This window comes from Lolium perenne, chromosome 7 (genome assembly GCF_019359855.2).
Source record: "Lolium perenne isolate Kyuss_39 chromosome 7, Kyuss_2.0, whole genome shotgun sequence".
Taxonomy (NCBI): Eukaryota; Viridiplantae; Streptophyta; class Magnoliopsida; order Poales; family Poaceae; genus Lolium; species Lolium perenne.
In genome coordinates this window covers 158,194,508-158,204,399 of record NC_067250.2, presented here as the reverse complement: position 1 = coordinate 158,204,399, position 9,892 = coordinate 158,194,508, and the positions used below count along the sequence as shown (strand labels likewise).

Genomic DNA, 9,892 nt, shown 5'->3' with positions numbered 1-9,892 from the left:
AAGTGATCCATGCATTTTTTGCAATGCCTTGAAATGAAGCTTAGGTCTACAAAATCGTGATTCAGTGGAAACAAGTATAGGAGCATGATCACTTAGGATGATCGGCAAGTTAAAAACATTAGTGTTCGGAAATACAACACACCATTCAACATTTGCAAGGCATCGATCAAGTCTTTCAAACACAGGGTTAGAAGAAAAGCGCATGTTTGTCCACGTATAAGCTGGGCCACTGAATCCCAAATCAAAGAGACCACACTGCTTAACATAGGAATTAAAAGCATGCATACTGTACTTGTTTACATTAACAGAGGTGGAGTCTTCGTCGCACATGATGTCATTAAGATCACCTAAACAGATTACATGCTTTCCTAGGTTTTCATTCATAAAAGCGAAAACTTGATCCCAAATTATCCTAGTGTGGTGATGATGAGGATCCCCATAGACACATGCCAGAGAAAATTCCAAATTAGTAGATACATTTACAACCTCAGCTATGATAAGATAGTGATTTGAGAGACAACTTAACAGAAACTTGAACCTTATCAGACCAAAGCATCCATAGACCACCTGAGCGACCATTAGATGGAACAACAAAACTACCAGCAACATTAAAACGAGAGTTAAGTTTGGAAGGATTATACCTGGATGTTCTGATTTCAGAGACAAATGTCACTTGCGCACCTGTGGATTTCATCATCCTATCAAGATACTCTATTTTAGTGGAGTTTTGAAGGTCCTTACCTGCACCTCAGATGTTCCAACCAACAAACTTCATGGCGTCGACGACACCTTAAGGCTGGCGCCAGTGGCCAAATGGCCACCAACTTTTTCCCACCTGCGGCGCCCTTGTGGTACTGATGGTATGAGGTGTTGATACTGGCCGATGTTGAATCGTCAGCCAAACGAGCTTCTTAGTGCCTTGCACCACAATTTGCTGATGTAGCACCAGAAAGATTACCAAGCGGCGGCCTGTTGTTCTGGAAGAATCGCGGCGACCCACTGACACTCCAAAGCGATGAAACCGATCAGGAACTGATGTTGTTCGTCCAGCAAGAAGATTGGAGTTGGGGATTTCTTTTGGTCACTCACTGATTTGGAGCTTTGTGGATCGTGGCTCACAAAATTGCGGCTTTTGGTTTCGTGGCTCACTAGGAAAAAGGAAAAGGGGTATCTCACGGGAGTGGAACAGATCAAGGGAGTGATTAAGGAGGAGAACGAACTAGGGAACTCGGGTGATTAGTCTTTAGCCTTTTCCTTGAACAGAGAAGAGTGGGTTTGAAGGGCGGGCCTGGTGCAGCGGTAGAGCCTCACCGCCTGTGACCGAGAGGTCCCAGGTTCGAGTCGTGGTCTCCTCACATTGTACTTCGTGAGGGTAAGGCTTGCCACTAACACCTTCCCCAGACCCCGCACAGTGCGGGAGCTCTCAGCACTGGGTACGTCCTTTTTTAGAGAAGAGTGGGTTTGGCGAAGGGAAGAAACAGATCTAAAGGTATGAGCCAGAACAAGGGGAGATCAGATGGATTCAAGACAGATTGAGAAGGAATCAAGAGAGATTAGAATGGCATCACGCCAATCACCGACAAATCGCCACAATCGCCATAGAAGGCAAAGTCAAAACGAAACCCTAAAGGGTCCGGTCTCCTTGTTTTCTACTTGTAGTGCTGCACTGTTTGCCTATCCTCAATGAAAGAAACGTCTGGCTTTCTAGGCCAACCAAAATCCATTAAGGCAGGTAAAAAGTGGTTCCGTACAATCTAAATCCACCATCTACAAACTTAATCTACCACATGTACGGTTAGATCTATGCACGTTTACCTTGCATACGCCATCTACCATATCCAGGGTTTGAGCTATCTTACAGAGACTAGAAGAGGATCCATCAGAACAGAGGTCGGCGAAGATGCAGAAGGCACCGACGATGGACACCGGCGAGCTCCTCATCACAGTCCGCGAAGAAGCTCCCGCCATCGCATTGGATCTCGAAAGGGGAAGTGCTTGATTTAGGGAAAATGGTGGATTTAAATTTCGGCGTTGAAAGTACAACTAAATAAGGAACCGAGATAAGACGGGTAGTGACGCCAAAAACTCCCGCCACTTTTTTGTTGCAACTGCTGAGCTCGCGGCTGACTTTGGAAAAACGGCCAATTCAAGCTTTCCACCGGGCCTGGCCCAAAGGTTCTTTGAGTGGCGCCAGGGCCACAACGTGGACATGGAGTCATCCAATCGACCCCATTTTCTGCTCCCGAGAGCCCGTTTCCAGGTGGTGCTAGCTACCAATCACGCCTCAACACCCACGCTTGCTCGTGTGTTAGATCTCTCTCGGGACGAATTATTTTCGCTCACCTTATCGTAGGCTTACCCGCCGTCGCTGCCGCCGTCGCCGCCGCCGTCACAGGAATTCCCTACCATGGAGGGTGTGGGCGCGCGGCTAGGTCGCTCCTCAGCCCGTTACGGCCCCGCGACGACGTTCACTGGGCCCGTCAGGAAGTGGCGTAAGGAGTGGGTCCCCATCGCCGCCGCCACGGGCTCGGCCACCTCCACCGCTGCCTCCTCCACCGGGGCCGGATCCCGCGGAAATAACCTCGTTCTGTTCAAGTGGACCCCCCTGAACGGCGCCAACGGAAGAGGTGGAGGAGATGAGGAGCTGACGGCGCCGGCGGAGATGGCCACGAGAAGGCGGCGTTACGTGCCGGTGAGGATTCTTATGTACTTCCTTGGGTTTGATGTGGCCAGTTTCTGGTGCTACGATGGGTTGGATTTGGTATCCGGAGGTATCTTGCTTCTTTTGCTTTTCGTACATGCATCAAGAAATTGAAGATTCAGTTTTCTGCCTATGCTTGTTGGATCGCCTTGGGCGCGCGAACCCGGGCTGCCTAGCTTCTTCCTCCCCCCCTGAAAAAATCAATGGAAAATTACCATCTCTGTCCCAGAATATAAGATGTTTTTGTAAGCTATTCAAAACATCTTATATCTAGAAAGGGAGGTAGTATTTGAATATCCGATCTGCAAGGGAGGTAGTATTTGAATATCCGATCTGCAAGTGCAGTAGAGCGTTCTTTGCCGGTTTGTACAGCGGCGGTATTACTTATTACTTCAGTGCTAATTAGTTGCAAGAATTGTAGCATGGTGTCAAACTGCAGTTTACACAGTTACAGTAGTAAGCTATCACACCTTAATTGTTATTTGATGAATCATCAGCAAGTTTCTTTGACCATTTACATTAGTCTTTTATTCCCTCCGTCCCATGAAAGTTGAGTATTTTAAATTTCGTGTAGCAACGCCGTGACATTGTGACAACAATTGGTTTAGCTTAGTTCAGATATTATGGATAATCTTCAAGTTATCATGGGTGGTAAGCACATTTTATATTAGCTTAAGCCTTGTGGCACATTTACTTCATGTAGAAATACAGGCTCACACTTTTCGTTAGCCTTGTCCCCTTTTTCATCACATGCTTGTACTGACAAGGTGACTCACTGATGGTGACAACATTTTCTTCTGAAATTCCGGTCTTTTCATTTATTTGTTTTTCTGATACCTTTGCAGTGTGTATTTACTTAGTCTGGCCACACTGCAGGTTTCTGTAGCCGAAGATCAAAGACAAGAATCTGCCAAATCTGATGATGAGAACAAGGCTAATGATGGAGAACCTTCATCTACCGAAACGGAGCAATCTAATGGAAAAACTAATATTGATGATACATTTATGGATGAATCTCAGGTAACATTGTAAATAGTCAGCTGTAGAATTAGTTAGCGATGGTTATATTCAGTCATTCACTAATAGTCAACCAAAAAACAGATAGAAATATGCTTGCTTTGTTACCAACAAATGTCTTTTGCAACACAAGACAACATTGCTCTTCTCGATTCATACAAAAAGTATATGCTATTGCATAATGACACATATGATTATGAATGGCAAATCATCGAATAGTTTATCTTTTGAAATATTTTCTCAGCCAACATCCAGTTTTAAAAATATGTCTTTACTACATGTGAGACTACCAGTGCCAATCATGATTCATGATTATTCTCACAAGGAATGCTATACGCTTCTGTGCAACAAGTTGGTAATAGTATCACACTTCATATTTCACATGTCTTGGTCAGGTTCACTAAACTGCACCCTTCTCTTCTAAAATGATAATGCTTAGTAAACCTCTAGTCTGTCCAGATGGCACTTTGAAATATATTGACGTATATACACTTTAGTTGTGTATGCTATTATATCTACATTTTAATTATGCAAATGATTTTGTTCATTGTGCAGTCTTTTTTGCAAGTACACTTGTTCGAACTTATGTACATTTTCTTTGTTTCAGCCTCTCCCTATTAATCTATTTTAGTGATCTCTTTTGACTTCCATGTACAAATTAATTAGTTAAAACTTGTAAGTGATATCTGATAATATCTGTTCTAGTAGTAATTTGGATCCCACTCTCCGTGACATATGATGACACCACTTACCAGGAATTTTCTCCATTGTAATCTTGCCATTTGTTGTACTAACTAAAGACAGTTTCAGATGGTTGTTTTTCATATTTGTGGTCCTCTATTAAGGAGAGAGGAAATAATTGAAAACTGAGCATCACATCCTATTTCAGGCATCAGATGAGGTTCGAGATTCTGGTGATAATGTTGGTGGTACCGACCTCAATCTGAACTTCGGTCCTAAAGACCCCAATGGTGACAGCGAATGTGTTACAGGTGAGCAACATGAGGTTCTTACAGAACACAGATTGAAAAGGAAATCTGTTAGCCCTGACCTTGAGATTAGAATGTAACAGGCGGCTTGATTAATTCCTTGGATTCTTTATTACTACCTCCGTCACACAATACAAAACGTTTTGGCAAGCTGTTTTTGTTTGCCAAAATGTCTTACATTGTGATTTAAAAAAAAAAAGTCTTACATCGTGGACGGAGGTAGTTTTATTTTTCCTTTTTGGTCATTGTTTTACTTTCTTGGCATACTGTATTGTAGAGAGACAAGTCAACAGAATCACAGCTATATTACATTCCATATTGAACATCTGCAGTGTGTTGCCAAACAAGGTTGTTTGTAAAAAAAAACTTGCATTTTTGCAAGTGTGAAATGCACTTTTATTTAATTGTGAATGTGAATGGAGCGAATGATAACCACATGATGAGGAAAAACATCATGCATATCGTCTAAAGATGCAGGTCTGACGAAGGTAACATGGGATGGAATCAGGAATACCAGTCCCTGCTGCAGTTGGTTAGAAGGTTGCAGCCAAGGCGAAACCCATGTGGCAGGAATCAGGAATACCGCGCCCCTCTGACCCAGGCTTCGCGATCGGCATCATATTTGGTTCACAGTCGCACTTTGTCCAAAGTTTGGCAATTTGTTGTGTGCTTATTGTTACCAATTTAAAACTAGCTAAACCAGGCTCTGGCTCGGCGTATGCTACCGATCATACCAATGTGTTGCCACGACCAAACAAATTCGGATTAATCAAATAAGATTATGGACATGTTTTGTTCTGCTGATATATGGTTTTTTGCTTTTAGAGTACCTGGCGAAACTCCCCTTACTACTGTACGTGCAGTCCCTAATGCGCGTGTGCTATGTGAGCCTAGAGTATGTATCTTCCATATACGTTGTGATGCGGGGTGGCATTCGGACACCTCCACACCAAGACCAATAAGTCCCCCAAGTGGACCAATAACGCGAGCTCGAGTTAAAGTGCTACATGATGAGGTGAACTCGTTCCTCACCATCCTTGATCTCGGTACCCCTTTGGATGGAATGCTACCTCATGCCGATGTGCTTTGTGTCATTAGGTACAAGGTGCATCAAGACCCGGGAGAGGAGGACACACCATGGTCAAGGGAAGGAGAGGAGCAGCGGGACATGATGATGGGCACGAAGCTGGACCCGACGTCAAATCGAAGCGCTCAAAGGAAGAGAAGAAGTTGGCCGGCCCAGGACCCGGTCGACCGGCCCCACGACCGGACCACCCGGTCCCAGGCCCGGTCTGACCGGCCCCAGGACCGGATTCGACGGGAATGCCACACCAAACTGCCTAAGTTATCCACTTATGTACCTTTTCGCCTTGCTGGTCATGTAGGCCTATATAAGCAACCTGGACCCCTCCTTTACCCCTTAGACTTGAATTGAGCTTAAACACTACTTTAAGCTTTGTCTCCCTAGGGTTAGCATCCCTTTGTAATCAAGGCATCCTTGTTGTTGATTTGGATATTGTTGAGTGAGATTCTAGTGCAAGCCACTCTCTCTCTCTCACCAATCTCTTCTTCTCCAACACCAATCTCTCACCGGGAATTCTGCCACGTGCCTCTTCCGGGTGATTCTATTAATTGGCATGGTCCATCGAACCACGGGGGTAAGTATCGGGTGTATCGGGTTGGTGTGCGTGCGTGAGTACCGGCGTTTCCTCGTGTTCTTCGTGTTCCTCGCGCTCTCCCACCTCTTCCCCTTGGATTTTGGGTCACATCGCGAGATCGGGCCAATCCCTAGATCTCAGATCTCATCATATGGTATCAGCAGCTTTTGGTTACCGCGATTTTGACCCTCCACCCACCCGATTTCGTTTCTAGAAAATTTTCCACAAAATCCCCAAAAATAGCCCCAAATTGCCTTTGGACCGATCTGTGATTTGGTTGCGTTTTGAGTGGTTTTGGTCCGTGGATTCGGTGTTGTTGTGCTTGATCTACTATTTCCCCAACTTTTAGCCTCCAATTCCATCGTTTCCCGTCGATTTGATCTTTTGGTTTTGGTTTGGGGAAGAACAAGAGAGAGAACCGCGAAATCCGGTTGAGAAAGCCGGTCAACCGGCCCCCAGACCGGACCAGCCGGCCCAGCACCCGGCCGACCGGGCGCCAACTGGACCAGCCGGTCCAGAGACCGGTCAAACCGCCCCCCAGACCGGGCGCCACTCCGCGCCCTCCTCCGAGCTCGATTTCGGCTACCACCACCACCACCGCCACCATCATCGCAGGTATAACTTGCAGTTTTCCCTTGTAACCCTCTTCCTTTTGCGATCTGTCCTATCGAGCATTGCTTGTTTAGTGTTGCGAGACATTGCACGTGGCCCCGATTGTGAGGTCTGTGTGTAGTGTGGAGTAAAACTTCCAAGCAAACACTCGTGTGGCAAGATAGCAAAAGCAAGGCTAACACTAACATAGTGTGTGAAAAAGCCCCAAAAACACAAAAAGAGTGCAAGTCGCACCATACATACAAAAGAGTGCAAGTGCCACCATAGATACAAAAGAGTGCAAGTGCCACCGTATACAAAAGAGTCATAAGCTTTTAAGCAAAAGAGAGAAGAGAAGAGAGGCCGCGTGTGAATCTTGTTGTCTCTTCATTTGCAACCAAAGCTTTGCCTCTCCTTGTGTTAGTGTGACACCGAGCACCTTTACATACACTTTTCCGCTCACTTTTGGTTGCACTAACCCCGCTTATCCCGTGTGTGCGTTCCACAACTTTTCCGTGTTTATAGTGATCTTCACATTGACATTTGGATTTTTGGACCTCACCCACTTTTAACAACATACTTGATCTTGGATTTTGTCTTTTGGCTTTCCACCATACTCACCTAACACCATATTTGCTAGCTTTTGCGTGTGGTTTTGCGTGTGTACCCGATACACTTGATTTTGCTTTTGGCTTGGTTGATTGCCTCAATACTATCTTACCTTGGTAAGAGTGCGAGGTAGTCTCCTTCCACTAACGTACACAACATAGTTCTTGTCTTTCCATCATGGATAGGAACGGAGATGACCCAAGGGATGGAGAAGTCCTCCGCAACACCGAGAGGTTGGCTACTCAACACAACCTATGGACGCAACGCCAAGAGTTCAAGGAGCAACTCACTCTCTTCGAGACACGCATTGACGAACAATACGACGAGGTGGCACACAACTTCTCCGTTGTGAACCAAGACTTGGCTCTCCTTCGTGAAGCTACGGACAACTTGAATGGCCAAATGGCGGCCAATGATGCGAACATGGAGCGGCGCATGGATAGCCTCGAGCGCGCCATCACCAACTTGGGTCGTCATCGCCGACACCGCTCTACTTCATCGTCATCAAGCTCGTCACAAGATTACTACTCTCATGGTGGCCATTCGTCCTCAAGCTCCACCTCAAGGCATGAAGACCATCCTCGACCTCATCGCCCACATGTTCGTCATGAAGACTCTCGCTCCAACTCTAGGCGAGGAGAATTCCATCGCCATGCTCGTCCACATGAGCGTCCTCCACAAGACCAAGTCCTCCAACAAGATCGTCACCAAGCGGATCGCCATGCCCACGATGGGCGTGACGACCAACCCCAAGACCAAGGTCCTCAAGATCAACCTCGGTGAGATCTCCGACGTCACCCTCGCCATGACCAACGTGGAAGAGGAGATCCACCAAATGATCAAGATGAGAGGGCCAACAATGAGCATCGTCAACAACCTCGACAAGATCTTCAACAACATCATCACCGTGAGCCAAGTGAAGCTAGTGTCCAACTTCAACGCCAACCCAATGCTATGGTTGGCCGTGGAAGACCTCCCATAACACCTCAAGCCGCAAGAGATGAAGGCATCCGTCCTCGCCGAAGAAACTTGGAGGATGAAGAGAACATGTTTGGAAGGCTCAAGTTCACCATGCCGAAGTTCAAGGGTGAAGAGGATGCCGAAGCCTACGTCTCATGGGCACTCAAGGTTGACAAGATATTCCGCATCCACAACTACTCCGGTGCCAAGAAAGTGGCTATGGCGTCTCATGAGTTTGAGGATTATGCCAACACTTGGTGGGAGCAAGTTCTCACTCTAAGGGAAGAAAAGGGTTAACCTCCATTTGACACTTGGGAAGAGATGAAGGAAGAGATGCAAGCTCGCTTTGTCCCAACACACTACATGACCGACCTCTTCAACAAGCTCCAAAAGTTGAAGCAAGGCACCAAGACCGTTGAGGAGTTCTTCAAGGAGATGGAGCTAACTATGATGCGAGCCAACATCCAAGAATCCGAGAACCAAACCATTGCTCGTTTCTTCAATGGCCTCAACTATCCCATCAAGAGGATTGTGGAGTTCCAACCATACTCCAACATGGTTGAGTTGGTCCACCAAGCATCCAAGGCCGAACGCCAAGTGCATGAGGACATCAAGTACTCCAAGTCCAAGTCATACTTTGCCTCCAAGCTCGCTACATCAACTCCTACAACAAGTGTCAAGCCCGCCGTGTCCTCTACACCATCAAAGCAACCGACTATCCAAAGTCGCATGAAGCAAACGGTGACCTCCACCGCCTCCTCTAAGGCCTCTACGGGACCCTCTAATGTCACTTGTTTCAAGTGTGGCACCCAAGGCCACAAATCATTTGAGTGCAAGAATACCAAGGTCATGATCACCATGGACATAGGTGACATTGAGACGCTAAGTGAAGATGAATATGAAGCCCTTGTGCAAGCCGCCGTTGCCAATGAAGAAGCTTATGAAGAAGAAAGTGGAGAAGACCCTCTCTTATGTGAGCATGACCCAAGTCCCTCACTTGTGGTCACAAGGGTGATAACAACTCAACCTCAAGCTATGGAAGACCAACGGTGCAACATCTTCCAAACCCGTGCCGGTATTGGTGGCAAGTCGATCAAGGTCATCATCGATGGAGGAAGTTGCCATAACCTTGCAAGCACCGAATTGTGTGAGAAGCTCAACCTCACCCTCCGCAAGCATCCTCATCCTTACCATATCCAATGGTTGAGTGACAAGGGCAACGTCAAGATACAACATACCATCACCTTCAACTTCAAGATTGGACCTTATGAGGACACTATTGAGTGTGACGTGGTGCCCATGACGGTGTGCCACATGTTGATTGGCCGCCCTTGGCAATTTGACAAGAAGGCTATACATGATGGACA

The 9,892-nt window shown here is 46.4% G+C and overlaps 1 protein-coding gene across 4 annotated transcripts; it reads left to right on the top strand.

Annotated features, from left to right (window-relative positions):
• Nucleotides 1-2,252: 2,252 nt before the first annotated feature.
• On the top strand, nucleotides 2,253-6,221 carry LOC127300955 (uncharacterized). 4 transcript variants are annotated; one of them, XM_051331155.2, is made up of 4 exons: nucleotides 2,253-2,692; nucleotides 3,578-3,721; nucleotides 4,608-4,710; nucleotides 5,533-6,221. In XM_051331155.2, exons 1-4 carry the CDS (start codon nucleotides 2,408-2,410, stop codon nucleotides 5,667-5,669), a joined length of 669 nt encoding a protein of 222 aa, XP_051187115.1. In that variant the 5' UTR covers nucleotides 2,253-2,407; the 3' UTR covers nucleotides 5,670-6,221. The 4 variants fall into 4 exon arrangements, with proteins under 4 accessions (XP_051187115.1, XP_051187117.1, XP_051187116.1 ...); XM_051331157.2 differs by lacking the exon at nucleotides 5,533-6,221 and adding an exon at nucleotides 5,185-5,513 and having other exon boundaries at nucleotides 2,254-2,692; XM_051331156.2 differs by lacking the exon at nucleotides 5,533-6,221 and adding an exon at nucleotides 5,179-5,513 and having other exon boundaries at nucleotides 2,254-2,692.
• Nucleotides 6,222-9,892: the final 3,671 nt, after the last annotated feature.